The 18,934-nt window shown below is 41.1% G+C and overlaps 1 protein-coding gene across 5 annotated transcripts in view; it reads right to left on the bottom strand.

The window, feature by feature from the left end:
• EFHB (EF-hand domain family member B) overlaps positions 1-18,934 on the bottom strand; it is a 65,125-nt gene that overhangs the window by 20,435 nt on the left and 25,756 nt on the right. For all 5 annotated transcript variants that reach the window (XM_058290732.1, XM_058290733.2, XM_004476556.5 and 2 more), the window contains 4 exons: positions 15,057-15,186; positions 10,663-10,746; positions 9,955-10,022; positions 6,213-6,367 (listed from right to left, as the gene is read on the bottom strand). In XM_058290732.1, the coding sequence (XP_058146715.1) occupies positions 6,213-6,367; positions 9,955-10,022; positions 10,663-10,746; positions 15,057-15,186 (437 nt within the window). The remainder of the gene's footprint in view (positions 1-6,212; positions 6,368-9,954; positions 10,023-10,662; positions 10,747-15,056; positions 15,187-18,934) is intronic.

The raw sequence follows: 18,934 nt of genomic DNA, 5'->3' as shown, positions 1-18,934 counted from the left end.
TAGGCACAATTACTGAACTTTTTTTTTTAAGGATTTATTTTTTATTTAATTCTCCCCCCCACCCCCATTGTCTGCTCTGTGTCCATTCGTGGTGTGTTCTTCTGTGACCACTTCTAGCCTTATCAGCGGCACTGGGAATCTGTGTTTCTTTTTGTTGAGTCATCTTGTTGTGTCAGCTCTCCATATGTGTGGCGCCACTCCTGGGCAGGCTGCACTTTCTTTAGCGCTGGGCGGTTCTCCTTATGGGGCGCACTCCTTGCGCATGGGGCTCCCCTACGCGGGGACACCCTGCGTGGCACAGGACTCCTTGCGCGCATCAGCACTGCGCATGGGCCAGCTCCACACGGGTCAAGGAGGCCCGGGGTTTGAACCCTGGACCTCCCATGTGGTAGACGGATGCCCTAACCACTGGGCCAAGTCCGCTTCCCACAATTACTGAACTTAGCTGGGAAATGTATGGCCTATCAGCTGTCGAGGAGGCCAGGCCAGAGTCAAGCTCCCCGGCTGGTGGAGGTCCTGTCTGGGTGGAGGCCTCTCTCCCACGGGCACCACCTATAGCCCTGGTGCTGTACTTTGTATGAAATAAGTCTGGCATTAACTTGTGTCCCTCCTGAAAGCACAGTGACTTGTGAGAAATGTAGCTGAGTCCTGGTTCATGTGTATTTGTCCCTGTGTAATAATTAACACAAACTTAAATGAGATAAGTAAACCACTTTTGATTCCTTTGCATGCAGGCATATAGATTCCTAACCTAAGAGCAAATACAAAGACCGGGCTTAAAATGAATTAGTCAATGAGTGATGTGGAATTTTAAAATAAAAAATATGACATGTAACTATTCCAAAAGTGTATTAAACATTGCAAGGGTACTAGGAATATTATCTCTTTGCCTTTTGAAATAAACTGAAATCATTCTACCTTTTTTCCATCTCATACCGAGATTACAATGCAGTTCATCATCACACCTATATTTATGAACATGAATTTGTTTATATTTGACTGATTCTAAAAGAGTTTTGAGGCTGCCTTGAAAAGTGGGCATAATTAAGGCAAAAATTTAAGGAAATCAGGGCAAAGAGAAAAAAAGGTTTTTAAAAATAAGATGAAACTTCAAAAAGAGTACACAAATGCGTGCTCTAATGTCATGTTCACGGACTAAATGTGTTTTGTAGACTGGGTTCTGAACTTCCTGGCAGCCAAGGCAAAGAGGTATGCATAATTGATACAAAATTCATGTTGTCTATGAGGTAAAACAAATTCTATACTGGCAGTGAAGCACAATTATTCCCTTAAATAACCTGGCTATTTTCTTGTAAAGAGGATGCACAAGACAAAAACAAACAACAGTCCCAAGGGCATACTAGCAAAAATTATGCCACCTTTCAGAGGCAATTTCTTATAGCGTTCCTTAGTATAAGCTAAAGACAGTGCCCATTGGTAAAAGCAACTCTGTGATGACCTACAACAATGAAAGGTAATTATGTAGCCCTAGATTGATCTGACTTAATCAAAATGTCACCAGATTTTGTCTAGGTTCTTGGCTATGCTGCAGAAATGAATTTCAAGAGTACACTGGGTGAGTTAGGTCAGTAATTTATTCAGGTAGGGAGGGAAAAGAAATGGGAGAAAATAACAGAGCAGGGGCCCCAAGTAGAGAGGAAGGGGCTGAAAAGTGATCAAAAGGGCCAATTTACAGGCTACAATTTCCTATTATAGGTTATAAATGCCCAAGTTTTACTTGTGTGGTGATTCAAGCAAGGAAGCAGCAGCTGGAGACCCAGTCCAGAGGCAAGAGAGCGAACTCAGGCCTGGCGCCACTTTTTAAACTACTAATTATTCCACCCCTTTGCTAATGGTGGGGGAGGAGCTCCAGCTGTTCACTGCTTCGATTGCTTATTTCCCCCATCAATCTCCCAGGAGGGCCCAATGATAAAGTCCTTGGGGAATATCCAGGTTTCTCCTGGCTTCTGGAGGAAGTCTTCTTCTGAGTGGCAGAATCTTGGGGAGGGTCTCCCAGCAGCATCTTGGGCTTGCTGATGGCCACATGGACGTCTCGCCAGGTTCTAGAGCCATCTATTAATTCCCTATCTTACTAGCCTGCCTCAAAAGGATAAAACTTAAAGTACCTTGAGAATTGTATGCTCTGAAAGCAAACGTGCTCTCCTGGAGAAAACTATTCTCAGCTTGATTTAGACTCCTGTGGAATCCACAGGAATGTACTGTGCTTCCTCATTCCTCTTGCTTGTTCTCAGCATAACACAGTTTAAAAATCTACAGCAGTGGTTATCAAACTCAAATGTGCATCAGAATCACCTGGAGACCTTGTTAAAATACAATTGGTATGCACACCAATGTTCATAACGACGTTATTTACAGTTGCCAAAAGATGGAAACTATCCAGGTGTCCATCAACTGATGAAAATATAAACAGACTGTGGTGTACACACATGATGAAATATTATTCAGCCATAAGAAGAAATGAAGTTGTGAAGCATTTGACAACGTGAATGGACCTGCAGGACATTATGATGAGTGAAGCAAGCCAGACACAAAAGGACAAATATTGTACGATTTCAATATTATGATCAAAACATAAGGAGCAAACTAATGGAGTTAATAGCAAGAATATGAGTCACAGAGAAGAGAATGTAGTTAGAGCATTGAGAGCTGAGGTTTAATCTGTGCAGAATTGGTAAAAAGTTGTTTGTGAATGTTTGGAAATGAATAGAAATGGTGAAACATATCATAGGATTTGTTATTAGTAGCACTAATATATGGGTATGATAGTGGTTAGTGTTTTGGTGGGGTTTTTTGGTTTTTTGAGGGGGGAGTAATGAAAATTTTCTGATATTGATTGAAGTAATGAATGTGCAACTTGGTGATTAAACCAACTGCCACTGATTGTACACTTTAGATAAATTATATGGTTTATGAACAAAAAAATATAGGATGGGTCGGGGGAAATATACCTCAAATGTAAGATATGGACTATAGTTAGTAGTAATATTTTGATAATGCGCTTTCATAATTTGCTACAAATGTTTCACAGCAATGCAAGGTATTGGTGGTAGGGTGATGTATGGGAGCCCTGTATCATGTCATGCATGTTTGTTTTGTAAATACACACCTTTTACGATACACTTATTGTCTGTCTATGTATGTTCATGTATGAATGATAGACTTCAATAAAATAAAATGAAAAAAAGAAGATACACAAATAGCCAAAAAAGCACACAAAAAGACCCTCAACATCATTAGCCACTAGGGAAATGCAAACCAAAGCCACAGCGAGATACCACTGCACACCCCTGGAGTGGCTGCTATTTAACAAACAGAAAACCGCCAGTGTTGTGGAGGATGTGAAGAACATGAGCACTCGTTCATTGCTGGTGAAAAGGTGAAATGGTGCAGCCACTGTGGACAACAGTTTAGTGACTGCTCAGAAAGTTAAGTAGAGAGTTACCATATGGCCCAGCAACCCCACTTCAAAAGACCTGGAAGCAGAGCCTCAACCAGGTATTTTCACACCAATATTCATAACTGCATTGTTCACAATTGCCAAAGGATGGAAACAACTTGAATGTAATTAACACACGGAATTACATATCTGAATGGGGATAAAGGGGGAAATTTTAGGTTGTACATATGTTACTAAAATAAGATTTTTAAGAAAAATCCATGGCCTAGTACAACATGAACAGTGAACCCTAAAGTAAACCATGGACTATAGTTAATAGGGAAGCGGACTTGGCCCAGTGGTTAGGGCGTCCGTCTACCACATGGGAGGTCCGCGGTTCAAACCCCAGGCCTCCTTGACCCGTGTGGAGCTGGCCCATGTGCAGTGCTGATGCACGCAAGGAGTGCCATGCCACACAGGGTGTCCCCAAGAAGGGGAGCCCCACACGCAAGAAGTGCGCCCCGTAAGGAGAGCCACCCAACTCGAAAGAAAGTGCAGCCTGCCCAGGAATGGTGCCGCCCACATGGAGAGCTGACACAACAAGATGACGCAACAAAAAGAAACACAGATCCCCGTGCTGCTGACAACAACAGAAGCGGACAAAGAAGAAGATGCAGCAAATAGACACAGAGAGCAGACAAGTGGGGCGGGGGGTAGGAGAATGGGAGATAAATAAATAAATAAATAAATAAATAAAGTGCAATTATAAAAACATACTCTCATCAGTTGTTAACAACTGTACACACTAGTGCAAGGCACTATTAATAGGGTGGTATAAGGGAACCCTGTATTTTATGCATGATTTTTCTGTAAACCTACAACTTCTCTAATAAAAAAAACTTAATTTAAAAAAGATGGAATATCTCAAGTGTCTATCAACAGATGAATGGACAAACAAAATGTGGTATATACGTACACTGGAATATTATGCAGTTGTAAAAAGGAACAAAGATCTGATACATGCAATTACATGGATGAACCATGATGCTATCTCCTTGAACCAAATAAGCCAGACACAAAAGGACACATATATATATTGTGTATCTCAAAATATGAAAGAATTAGAATAATGATATTTATAGAATCATAAACTAGAATACAAGGTACCAGGGGTTGGGGAGGGGAAGGGAATGAGGAGTTAAATCTTAATTAGTACAGAATTTCTATTGGGGGTGATGGAGAAGTTTTGGTAAAAGGGAAATGGTGATGGTAACACAACAATGTGAATGCAATTACCACCACCGAATTATAGATCTAATTGTGGCAAAAGGGAAAAATTTTAGGTTGTATATATGTTACTAAAATAAAAATTTAAACAAAAAACCATAGGACCTTACAACACAAACAGTGAATTCTAACGTAAACCTTGGACTACAGTTAGTAGCACAATTACAAAAATATTTTTTCATCAGTTGTAACAAATGCAGCACACGGATGCAAACTGTTAACAACGGGGGGGGCGGGGTATGGGAACTCCATGTTCTGCATGACATTCTGTAAGCCTATAACTATGTATTTTATATAATAAAAAATATTAAAAAAAAAAAAAAACAAGATGAGTCTTACCACAAAGCAAATCAACAGTAAAACCCTAGACAAGGAGAGTTAGGTCATCAAGATACTCAGATGACTAGGAATCTGAAAAATGTATCAGGCACACTAAGAAACAGGAAGCTCTGCGGCTCAGGTGAGGAAACAAATGAGAACGTCAGAGGAGACCCAGGCTTCGGAACAACTAATTGAAGAAGTTCAGGCAAGTCTCCTATTCAATTCAAGGAGATGAAGGGAAATATGGCTAAAGAGATAAAGGCTGTTAAGAAGAAAAAGTGTGCATGTGAAGAAGAATTTTAAAGTATAAGAAGAAACATAACAGAAAGTATGGGGATAAAAGGCATAATAACAGAGATCTTTTTTTAAAAGGTGGACCCAGCCCCAGAGTTCCTAATTCAATAGGTCTGGAGTGGGCCTGAGAATCTGCATTTCTAACAAGTTCCCAAGTGATGTTGATGGTGAGTCAGGACCTGCGCTTGGAGAACCACGGATGTACACCAGGAGTGGGCAAATTTTTTCTGTAAAAGGCCAGATGGTAACCACTTTAGGCTTTGAGTATCAGACAAGCTCTGAGGCCACAACTCAACTCTGCCTTTGTAAGGCAGAAGCAGCTAGAGACAAATACTTGTAACAAAGATGTGGAGAAAGTGGGCGCAGGAGTTGCTGAGGGCAGGGAGAGGGAGGAAGAGCTGTGATATGGGACATTTTCAGGATTTGGAGTTGTCCTGAATGAGATTGCAGGGACAGATGCAGGACATTATATATCTTGCCATAACCCCCTGAATGGATTGGGGGAGAGTATAAATTTCAATATAAACCACTATCTATGTGGTGCAGCAGTGCTCCAAAATGTATTCACCAAGTGCAATGAATGGGCCACAGTGATGAAAGAGGTTGTTGATGTGGGAGGAGTGGGGTTGTGTGAGGCGTGGGGTAAATGGGAACCTCTTATACTTTTTAATGTAACTTTTTTTGTGATCTACACATCTTTAAAAAAAAAAAGACAATAAAAAGTAAAAATTTAAAAAACAGGAAATTAAAAAAAAACCCAGTGGGTGTGGCTGTATTCCAGTAAGACTTTACAAGACCAGGCCAGAGGCTGCCTTTGGCCCCCAGGCCGTGGCTTACCCCCGCCTGATCTGCACCGACCTGCTCGGACCTGTCAACTCGCACAAATACCAAAAAGCTTTGCTCTGCTACTGGCCTTGTCGTAGTGCCTGAAGGCTGCCAGCAGCGAGTCGAAGTGCTGGTAGTTCACTTTCTTCAGGTGGTGTCGCACTGCCGCAATCAGGGCTCGCTGCCGGTCCTTGCCTCGAAGGAATTCACCTGGAAGTCTATTATGGATGAGATCACCAGCTCCTACAGGAGAGGGGAAGAAAAGGGTTTTAGCTGGACTTAAAGTCTGTCCATATTATTTCTCTCCTAAGAGAGACTGGGCGAGATCCTTCAACCTCTGTGAAGGAGCAAAGAACTCAAACCCAACTCTGTAGCACCGCTGTGCAGCCTGACAAAAAATCCTTGTGTATAAAAAAGGCCATCCAGGACTTGATCAAAAGTAAGACTTTTGTTTTATGTCACTTCTCAGCTCGAGAAAAAATATACGACAAAATGAGTTTTGTGGGAACATCATGGGTCCCATCCAGCTGTCAAATCGTTTGCTAAACCAGGGCTCTAAGCGCCTAACTGCCTCTGAGGAGACAGTGTTGGGGATCCGAAAGCTGCGGCGGATTCCAACTTGGGGGCCACTCTGTATGCCTTGGATTGGACTGGTCTTCTGGGAACTCCCAGAGAATTAGACTCAAATCCGTTTTCCTAACATGAGCTTCCAGTCTTTCTTCGGTCTGCATATCAAGTTTCCACTGCGGAGCCCTGCTTCAACCAATGCCACCACCCCTGGAGGTCCGCCCCAGTTCACAGCTCCATTAACCGAGAGTCCTGACCCATTCCCCTCAGACAAACTTTCAGTTATCTGGAAGCAATTACCTCTCCAATCCAGACTTAGTCCTTGCTTCCATTTATCCTTCATGCCTTAAGGTAACCTCCCTGAGTGATGACACAAAGGAAGTTCAAACACACACACGGCCTAGAGACCCCCTTCCCCGCCACTCCCTTTGGAAAACATCCCTTCGATATTAATGTTGGCAGATATCAGACCACGGTTGCTTCAGACATGGTGGCTGGGTGGATGTCACCAGAGACCACCATCTGCCTCCGTTCATCACCCTCCTTCCCTGCCAGGACCCTCCAGCTTTCTTGGGTAGGACCATGGGGGCAGTTGCCCATAATATCCTGGAAGGGTTCATTTAAATTGCAACAGAGGTTGCAGTTCAAGGTCACTAATATTTACACCTACTCTGATTAAGGTATCAGGCTCCATTAGTGCCTCTTAAATTAGGTACTCATAGCACTTCGAAGTTGCTTCCTTATTATAAAATTAGATGCTAATTCTGCACACTTTGAAAAAAAAAAAAACCTTGGCTCTAAGGGTAGACTCTGTTGTGGGTGAAAAGTCCACACTTCCAGGGACAGGGTGAGCACCTCAAAGAAAGCCATCATCAATAGGGGTAGCTACAAACAGACCACCCTAAAGTGGGCAGGAAGCAAAAGAAGCAAATGAATGGAGTCAGAAACCAGAATATAGGCGGCGCACTTGGCCCAGGGGTTAGGGCATCCGTCTACCACATGGGAGGTCCACGGTTCAAACCCCGGGCCTCCTTGACCCGTGTGGAGCTGGCCCACGCGCAGTGCTGATGCGCGCAAGGAGTGCCCTGCCATGCAGGCGTGTCCCCCACGTAGGGGAGCCCCACGTGCAAGGAGTGCACCCCATAAAGAGAGCCACCCAGCGCAAAAGAAGGTGCAGCCTGCCCAGGAACGGTGCTGCACACACGGAGAGCTGACACAACAAGATGACGCAAGCAAAAGAAACACAGATTCCCGTGCCGCTGACAACAACAGAAGCGGACAAAGAAGACACAGCAAATAGACACAGAGAACTGACAACCAGGGTGAGGTGGGGGAGAGAAATAAATAAATAAATAAATCTTTAAAAAAAAAAAAAAGAAACCAGAATACAGTTACTGAGGGCAGGAGCAGGGTTGGGGAAGGGGGAGATACTGCTTAATTAGTCCAGAGTTACTGTTCGGGGGGCTGGAAAAGTTTTGGGGATAGATGGAGCTGACGGCAGCACTACACGGTGAATGCAATTAACACCACTGAATGGTACAATTGAAAGTGGTTAAAATCTATAGCACCAAACCTGGGACTCACACACTTTTAATTACTAATATCCATGTCCTTTATTGCCATTTTAGAAGACTACCTTATCATTCAACGTATGAGGAGAACGTCAATCAATCATTAGGAAATTGGCCAATGTTGTCAAATTGTCAAAATGATACACCGTGCCTTGGAGTCATTGATTCATGCTATAAATATTGATGAAAAGTGTACTATGACCTTGACCCTGAGCACCCAAAATAAAGCAAGACAGGGCACACAACCACACGAAGCTCGCCTTCAAGGAAGCCATTTACCATGATTACCTACTAGTTGAGCAGACTAGCTGAGGTTCTCTGAATTACCCCTTACCCCCTCTAAAAGTATTAAGAGCCTTTAAAACAGATGGGCATGCATTACACACACAACAGCTCAGCGAAAACCTGAGCCAGAATGCAATTTCCTAATGTGGTGATTAATGATTCTCCAAAACACTGCCTTGCGGAAGTTCAATAATATTTATTTAATTTGCTAGTTTGTGGACTTTAGTGAAAACATTTGCAGTGGTGGTTCACAAACTTTAGAGTAGAAAAGCACCCCACTAATAAGAGGATCTGGGCATGGGCCCCAGGTCCCCACAAACTTAATAAATTCCCTCAGTAATTCCAATGTAGAGAGGCTACAGGCCACATTTACACAGCCAGGTCCTAATCAACTTTAACACACTTTGTTCCCCCTTTGAATGTCTGTTGTTTAGGGGCTTAGAAATAAAGACAAAGCCCCAGTGTCTTCCGCCACTTGATGGGTTTGATGAGTTGGTTGGTGGGTTGGTGGGGAGAGAGTGGTTCTTAATCACGTGGTTGTTGATAACAGTGCTTCTCACACTTTATGTTTTTATTTATTTCTCTCCCCCTCCCCGTTCGCACCCGCCTTCTGCCCTCCCAGTTGTCTGCTCTCTGTGTCCGTTCATTGTGTGCTCTGTGCCACTTGCATTCTTGTCAGTGGCACCAGGAATCTGTGTTTCTTTTTGTTGCATCATCTTACTGTGTCAGCTCTCCGTGTGTGCGGCACCACTCCTGGGCAGGCTGCACTTTTTCCACACTGGGTAGCCCTCCTTACGGGCCTCACTCCTTGCACGTGGGGCTCCCCTATGCAGGGGACACCCCTGCGTGGCACGGCACTCCTTGCACACAGCAGCACTGCATGTAGGCCACCTTACCACATGGGTCAGGAGGCTCTGAGTTTGAACCCTGGACCCTCCATATGGTAGGCAGATGCTCTGTTGAGCCAAATCTGCTTCCCCTTCTCACACTTTAATGTGCACACAGCTCACCTGGAATTGTGTTAAAATACAGATTCTGTCTCAGTAGGTCTACGGCAGTGTCTGAGAGTCTGCATTTCTAACAAGCTAGCAGGAGGTACTAATGCTGCCAGTCTGTGTACCTTAATCTGAGGATTTTAATTCATTAAAAGAACTACCTCCCATCACATTGCTTTGTTTAATATGGGCCAAATTTATTTTCTATATATTCAATGCATTATCTACAATTTAAGGTATTCAAGACAAGAGTCTTAAACTGGACCTATTTCCAACATAATACGTATTCCTTTTTTTCTTTTCTCACTACATTGCTTCAAGCCTTTAAAATTAGAAGTTTTGAAAGAGATGGCATGCTTGGCTGCGTGATTTATTTTATTTTCAGTTAGGAGAAAGCGGACTGTGTATTTACCATACTCCTCAGGACGAAGACAAGCTCCAAACGTGTGGTCGGGGGGAACATTCATTGTTTCCGCGATGCTATCAAAGAAAACAAACTCTTCAGTTCAAACGTGCACCCCGTGGCATCCCTGGAATTTAAACTGTGTTTGCCATACATTCTTAAGAGCCTACATTTGCTCCTATAGCCAAGCTCTGAAGGTAAAACAGAAGCCATCCCATAGAGCTGTTTGATCTTCCACTTGCATTAGCAATGACTGAATGCTTTCACCGGCTTTCAGGGGTCGAGGTTTAAAGAAAGAGAGAGAGGAAAAATAGAACACGTTCAAAGCAGAATTACTAAGGGATGACGAGATAGGCAAATAGGCAGATGTTTGATAGATGATTGATAAATAGGTAGGCAGACACACAGACACGTAAAGGTAGAAACGAGAAACACAGACACAATAAGTTCAATTTCTGATATCCAGAAATAAAGCTGGGCCAAAGATCCCCCCACCACATTTTTGTTTGTCTGTCTGTTTGTTTCTAAAAGGCCCTCTCCGTCTTGGAACCCCAGGCTCTGCAGCGGCCCATCAAGTGCCACGGATCGACAATGCAAGTGTGATTTCTTACTTAGCAGGCAGACTGTCATAAAATATGACCCAGCATTTACCACAAGAGTAGTTAAATTAAATTCATTGCGAAGGCACTGTCCATTTGAGGTTAGTCATTAACTTACGGATCTAAAACTCTTCCGAGTTTATGTTGAAACTTTTCTTTGAAATCATCAACTCTCTTGGATACAACCTTAGCTCCTCTTTTCCTGTAAAATTAGAAAATTGTCAGCTATCTCTGTTACCTGAAGTATTTATCGGCTGCCAAACATACATGTGGTGAGGGCTACCATAATATCATTCCGGACTTCAAAGAGCAAATTTGGTTTCAGAAAAAATCCTAGGCTGAAAAGAAGCTTTATTTTTTATTTCTCCATTATTTATACTCAATTTTTAAGATTACTTTTGATTACAAAAGAAGACGAGGAGACTTGAAAAATATTTCCAATAAACAAGAAAAACAAAATGTTAATATTGCTATTACGAGTGTAACTCCTAAATTGCTAATAGAGAATTGAGTACCAAGTTGATAAAAGGATATAAACAGATAACTCACATCCAGTAAGAAGCAAATACATGGAGAAATTATGATTATAATAGAGTATTCTCTAGTAAAATAAATGTAAAATAAAATAATAACTGAGCAAATGAGCTTATATACAAATACATAAACCATATGCATACAGTGCATATAACATATACATATATACTATATATATAATGGAGAGAGACTACCCAATGTTGACAAAAAATACGGTAAAATATTTATAAAGTGCCAGTGCAAATAGCCACAATCTTGTTGAAAATAATTTGGCAATATGGATCAAAAAGCATAAAAATGCTCATGCCCTTTTATACACTGCTGGAAACAAATTATGAGGAGATAATCCACATAGCAATTCAAAATGTAGAAAATCTACATGTATAAAAATGTTTGGCTCTAAAGGAAAAAAGAAAGTAATCTTGGAGTCCAATCATGAAGGGTGATTAAATTATGCCACATTAACAAAAATATTCTCTGCATGCATTTTTAAATGTTGATTCTGAAGAATATATATAGAAATATAAAATTAATGTATGTTAAGTGAGAAAGCAAAATATAAAATGAGAGTGCATTCTGATTAAAGCTATGCAAATTACACATAGTAAACCATATTGAAAAGAAATATATTAAAACAATAATAATGATTGAATTAAGGTGACAGGATTAAGCGTGATTTTATTCTACCAACTTTCTCTAATGGAAGTTTATTACTTCTATTATTGTGGTTAAATGAATAAAATTTCTTTTTAAAACTAAAATTACAACACTTATTTAATAATATTAAAATTAATAAATTCCCTACTGTTTTGCAAAGACTGCAAACAATGAACATTAGATTCTTAAACCCCATTTGCTCATCAGAGTATTTCCTATAATATAAAAATATCAAGCTGAATAAATTACTGGAGAAAGACTGACACTCTGTGGAAAAATGAAGCTTCAACAGAACGCAATTCATCTTTTATCCCTTTATTTCCCTGCTGCTTGTTAGAACAGGGGAAAAGAGAACAAAGTGGGTAAAGTCAGAATAAAGCCGTGGCAATTTAAAGGCCATATATGAACAAATAGGGTTGACAATCTCACAATCAGTTCCAAGGGGCATAATTATTAACATGTGGAGATGATAAGGGGAAGGACTGTGAATCACAAAGCAGCCCCTTTTTAATCTGAAACTGCCTGGATTATGCTTCTGAAAGCATCAGGAGGCAACTAGGGCAGCCACGCATATCAGAATACTGATAACAGCAACATAATTACACAGCCTCACAGCCCTGATAACCAACTCAGAATAAAGTTCTTTGTGTGCCAGTGAATTCATTTATACACACCCACACACCCACACACCCACACACACACACACACACACACACACACACACACGCATACACCCTATCATCTGAGATCAGAATGACCCTTCAAACCAAAGGATCATAAAGAGAATGTAGGTGGAGCGAGGTTTATGGAAGAAATAGAGCCCTCAAAAGTAAATCAAATTTATATTAATTAAAATAGTACGTATAACGTTGGAGATGACTTAAAATGTAAACACGTTTGACTCCACGTTGATAATAGAAATCACACAGAAGAATGGAGTGGTGAGCTCTTTTTAAATCACACATCTGAAGAAATAAAGTTCAAATTAAGTTTCAAAATTAAAAAGAATTTCAAATAAACTGTTCTATAAATGATGTTCCACTGGGGGTAGAGCCACATTGGAGGGAAGCAGGTCCCGTATATTGCCTGCCCTTGTAAATTCATTGGGGTTGGTCTATGACTATTCCAGATCATTGTAAATATGTTCTCATTCATGATCAAAAGGATTCTTGAGAACCACAATCATTGTTAATTCATTTATTTCATACCCTTTGTGAATAGATAGAAGAGTTCATCTTTCCAAATTTTCAAAAATGGATAAAACATAATTTGTCCTCCCTCTTTCAGTATCAGTTCCTATGTTATATTTAATTATAAATCCCTGTACTCCTGAAATGTTTAAATTTTATCTTCTTGTTTTCTTATGTATGGTTTAGTAATTTATTAAGGATAAATTAAAGGATATTTGTTAGATGAGTGTTTCTTCTATATCCTAAAGAAAGACTACCTCAGATAGGTTTATTACAATATTGTAAGAATTTATCTTGGGCATGTATGCTTGGTTACCATTCTTATTTTGAATAATTCAAGTATCAGAAATCATAATAAAATTGTGGAGGGGGAATGGAAATCAGTATTTCCAGCCTATAAACAGATGGTCACAGAATCAAGGGCCTGAAACCTTGGGAGCCAAACTGCCTGGGTTTCCAGTCCTGTCACGTAGTAGCTACAGGATCTTGGGCAAATGATTTAACCTCTCTGCACTTCATTTTCTCCATATATTTCATGAAAAGGATAAAAATTATCGTACACCTACCTCATGGAGTTGTTTGTAGGATTAAGTGATTTAATAGTATAGAAAGTGCTTAAAATGTTGCCTCTATACCTGGGAGCTGTTGTTGTAAGAGGGCAAGAAATGAGGCCGGTTAGGTGCAAACTCTGTGTTCACAGCGGGGCCTTCGGCAAACCGGAGGACCGGGCAGGGGGCAGAAAAGCCCACTCCCACACGACGGCTGATGTGTGGGGACACAGGCCCAGTGTTGGCGACTGAATCACGTCCTCCTGGAAGGACACGGTCCTGTGGGGGTGAACCCATTTATAAATGGGACCTTGGGAGATGAGGTGCGGCCTGACTGAACGAGGGGGCCTTAAACCCAATATGGCGACAGCCCCTACACAGAGGGAGCCAGAGGAGAGAGAAGTCACCACGTGATGAACGCTACAGACTCTGGGATAAAGCTTGATGTTGGACTTCTAGCTACCCAAATTGTGAGGCAAGACATTCCTTGTGTTTAAGTCGACCACTGGTGTTCGTCATAGCAGCTCAGGCAAACTAAGACACCCCGTATATCAGCTTCCTGTGACTGCCATGAAAAAATTACCACAAACTTGATGGTTTCAAACAACAGGAGTGGTTTATCTCACAGTTCTGGAAGCCAGAAATGGGAGAACAAGGTAACAATAGGGTCACACTCTCTTGGAGCCTTAGGAAAGAATCCTTCCTTGCCTTTTCCAGCTTTGGCCGGCTGTTGGCATTCCTTGGCTTGTAACCATATCACTGTAGCCTTTGTCACCATCTTTACGTCACCCCCTCTGTACATCTTCTTCTCTTCTGCCTCAAATTACCTGCTGTGTTTCTCTTATAAGGACAACTGTCAATGGATTTAGGGCCCACCCCAAATCCTTCATCTCAAGATTCTTAATTATATCTGCAAAGAACTTTTTCCAAACAAAGTAAGATTCACAGGTTCTGGGAATTAGGACATAGGCATATCTTTCTGGGGTCCACCATTCAGCCCACTTTACCCAGTGTTTCCAATCTTTTGACTTTTTTAAGCATAGCAGGAAATCTGGATTTTTATGAGTAATCTCCCAATGTCCAAGCATTGACTCAATTATAAAATACAGCACAAGGAAAAAAAAGCAACCTCATTTTAATTTTCCACAGAAATGGTCATATATAGAATGAAAGCATAAAATGTCACAGTTTGCAAGAGTGTAAGTCAGATGCTCAGGTGCCCAAATAATTATTCAGTAAAGTTGATTGATAAATGTCAGTTGAATTATATATCATCTCTGTAGAGATGTGCAAGCCCATTCTCTTTAAGAAACATAGAGCTGACCTCATAAATTAAAAACATGCAACTCTATCTTTCCATTTGCTTGTAAAGATAGAGTGATACACAACACACATACACACACAACTGTGTCATGAATTCCCCTGGGGAATTGGACAGAATGGGTGAGGGACAAGTATACCTTTGTCTAGTCATTTTATGTTTGAATCATGTCAATAGAGTATATCTCTAAAAAATAAACTTTTATTTAAGTCCATCTGTCGAATAGCCAAATCTTGGTCCAGAGCACAATATAATTACTTACATTTGCAATTCATGGAGCCAATATAAAGTTTTTGCCATGTTTCGTCCATCATTAAAATGTGGTGTTGGAACTCCATACAAGTTAAACTTATGGAAACTTGACGGGTCATACTTTCGGTTCTTTGCTTCCCCTGTGAAAAAAAGAAAGATTTCTGACTTAAGCAACACGAACAACTTTATCTTGCAAGAAGCACATTATGTTCTCATTAACACTGAAAACAAGAGTCTGACAAAGAATAAAATTCTAACAGTCAGGGAATGGCAAAGCTTTGGCTACAGGTGACAAAGGCGTGTCCTACATGAGCTAAAGAGGGTGCGTTCCCAGTGCTTCCTAAAAAAAAGACCAGCACACAACAAACACACAGCAAGTGCAATAACGAGGGGGTGGGGAGAAATAAATAAATTAAATTAATCTCAAAAAAAAAAAAAAGAAATGATGAAAGAACCTCACTAGCAACCTAAGTAATGTAAATAAAAACAATAATGAGGGAAGCGGCTGTGGCTCTATCAGTTGGGCTCCCGTCTACCATATGGGAGGCCCTGGGTTTGCGTCCTGGGGCCTCCTTGTAAAGGCAGGCTTGCCCGCACGCTGTGGAGAGCCGCCAGCCCAGGCACCGCAGAATGCTGCAGGGCCCGCAAGTGCCATGGAGAGCCACCAGCCCACAAGCACCACAGAGAGCCAACCCAGCAAGGTGACGCAACGAAACGGGAGACAAGCAATAACGCAGGGAATGGACACAGAGAGCAGACAGCAAAACAAGCCGCAAGGGAGGGGAGTAAATTAAAAAATAAATAAATACAGACACAGAATAATGCACAGCGAATGGACACAGAAAGCCAACAGCACGCAAAAAACCGCAAGGGGGGGGTAAAAAAAAAAAATAATGAGAAATTGTGGGGGAGAGGTGTAGCTCAGTGGTTGAGCACCTGCTTCCCATATATGAAGTCTCAGGTTCAATCCCCCGTACCTCCTTAAAACTAATAATAATACTGAGAAATTGTAATTTGCCTCTCAGCAACAATAAAGAAGACTGGCAAAACGCAGAATTGGGAATGGTGTGGAGAAATGGAAATTCTCCTACAATGAGGATTCAAGGCAAATTTGTACAACTATTCCAGTGGACAATTTGACTCTAAGAGTAAAAATTTCAAATGCTCAGAAACCTAGGGATATATATTAAGGAAATAGCAAATCACATTCACAAAGATACACAAACAATATTTTTTTGTAAAAGTGAAAAATATAGATATTGACATAAAAAGATATCTAAGATACTTTGTAAAATTTTAAAATACAAATGGAAATAAAAGCATTTATAATATGGAGCCACACACACACAGACATATGTGCAAAGAAAAGCATCTGCTAACAGTATCTGTCAAATATTGGGAATTATGGGAGATTTTCTTTGTATATTCATGTTTGTATTAATATTTCACATGCATTCTATAAATATGCTACTTTAGTAATAACTAAAATTAACTGTATTTTATTTTATTATTTTTTAAGGTTTATTTTATTTATTTATTTCCCCCCACCCCCTCGTTGTTTGTACTTGCTGTGTCTGTTCATCTTCCTTGTCTCTTTAGGAGGCACCGGGAACGGAACCCAGGACCTCCGATGTGGGAGGGGAGGTGCCCAATTGCTTGAGCCACCTCCATTCCCTGCTTTGTTGTGTCTCATGTTTTTCTTCTTGTGTCTCTTGTTGCATCAACCTGCAGCACTTGCCCATTGTGTTAGCTCGTTGTATTCTCCAGGAGGCACTGGGTACTGAACCATGGACCTCCCATGTGGTAGGAGGGAGCTCAATCACTAGAGCCACGTCCACTTCCCTAATTGTATTGTAAGATGTTTAAAATATATTAAAATAAGTATATTTATTGCTATCGAATGATGCCTTTGACAGATTATTTTAAGTTAAAAAAGTAAAATATATAGAACAGTTTCCCTAAAAGCATGGGGAGTATTAACCTATTTATCTAAACATAGATGACTCAACAGATAAGTTAGAAAGATATCCACCAAATATATCAACTGTAGTTATTCTCTCTGGCTAATGTGATTTCAAGGTTACTTTTTCTCAATTTTTTCCATGATATCTCCATTTCTAAAATTGGATGTGTTTTTATAAGAAAAGATAAAAGCACTTTTGTTATGAGGAAAAAACTAAGGACAATATTTAAGATTAGATTCTATGATTTTCAAGGAACCGGGGAAATTTCCATTAAAATTAGCAAAGGAAAATAAATTCTGGTATATCATGGCCTAATAGTGCTCTTCTAAAACCAAAAAAATCTACAAAAATTTTCCTCAGTCTGCAAAATACATTTGATACCTCCTTATAAATTGTCTATATATATATATTCCTTGATATCGTGCTTTTAAAAATGATTGAAAGCAGTGAATTAGAGTAGGCAACAGATGCTAAACTTTTTGAAAATATGAATAAATATTTTCACAAGAGAGAGGGAAGAAAGGAAAGGAGGGAGGGGAAAAGGGAGAGGTGGGGGTGCAGACAAGTCGAGGCTGTGAGCGGCCTGTGGAGACTGAATGGGGGGAGCACGGGAGGGCAGAGAGAAGCTCAGGACTGCCAGCCAGTCAGGAACATGGGGACCCAGCAGAGCCCGGCTGTGGACTACGAGAAGGAAAGTTCCAGGTGGCAGAGCCATGAGAGCAGCAGACAAGCCACAGCTGTGAGCAGAGAGAGGTCTCAGAGGAGGAGCAACGAGGAGGGAAAGGGCTGTGAGGGGGCTGTGGGGGACAAAGGTAGAGCAGTAAGGGAGGAGGGGAGGCGAGGGGCATTGCGCCAGTGAAGGGTAGCTCTTGTTTCCAGCCGAGGGAGGTAGAGTTCAAGAATCTTCCACACTCCGTGGGCTTTTTCAGTCTCAGTCCTCTATTATGTTAAGACTCGACTTACTATCAACAGGACGGTGTATTTTACAACACTGTAAACAGGTAATGCCTTTTAGGTGTGCTAGAGAATAATTCTAGCAATATGATGAGACAAGATCACTTAATAATAGCTAATATTTATCGAGCCCTTGCTATGCTCTGGGCACTCTGCCAACCATTTTGCATGCATTCATTTCATTTTCACATTAATCTTATGAGACAGGCACTATTATTTCCCCCAAATAAGAAATCAGAATAGATGACCATCAGGTAAGTAATGTTGCCCAAGTTAAGACAGTAAATGAACTAGGTAGGATTTGAACTTGATTCTACCTAATTAAAAAAACTTGTGCACATGACCACTATCCAGTATTCCTCATGTAAGGCTAAGCCTCATGTGACATTTAGAGCATATAAGACTAAACCTGACTGGGAAGCAGACTTGGCCCAGTGGTTAGGGCATCCACCTACCACATGGAAGGCCCGCGGTTCAAACCCCAGGCCTCCTTGACCCGTGTGGAGCTGGCCCACACGCAGTGCTGATGTGCGCAAGGAGTGCTCTGCCACGCAGGGGTGTCCCCCACGTAGGGGAGCCCCACGCACAAGGAGCCGCCCAGCGCGAAAGAAAGTGCAGCCTGCCCAGGAATGGCACCGCACACACGGAGAGCTGACACACAAGATGATGCAACAAAAAGAAACACAGATTCCCGTGCCACTGACAACAACAGAAGAGGACAAAGAAGAAGACGCAGCAAATAGACACAGAAAACAGGCAACCGGGGCAGGGAGGGGGAAGGGGAGAGAAATAAATAAATAAATCTTTTTTAAAAAAAAAGAATAAGCCTGATATTTGAATAAGAATAGTAATTTTAAAATCTAAAACCACTAAAACAAAGTAAGGCTACAAAAAAAAAAAAGTAAGGCTACATAACATTTAAACTTGCTTCGTTTTAAGGATACATATATTTCTACATTCTATATACAAA

Source organism: Dasypus novemcinctus, chromosome 31, assembly GCF_030445035.2.
Source record: "Dasypus novemcinctus isolate mDasNov1 chromosome 31, mDasNov1.1.hap2, whole genome shotgun sequence".
Lineage (NCBI taxonomy): Eukaryota > Metazoa > Chordata > Mammalia > Cingulata > Dasypodidae > Dasypus > Dasypus novemcinctus.
The sequence above is the reverse complement of the archived record's forward strand: the minus strand, read 5'-3'. Positions and strand labels throughout refer to the sequence as shown.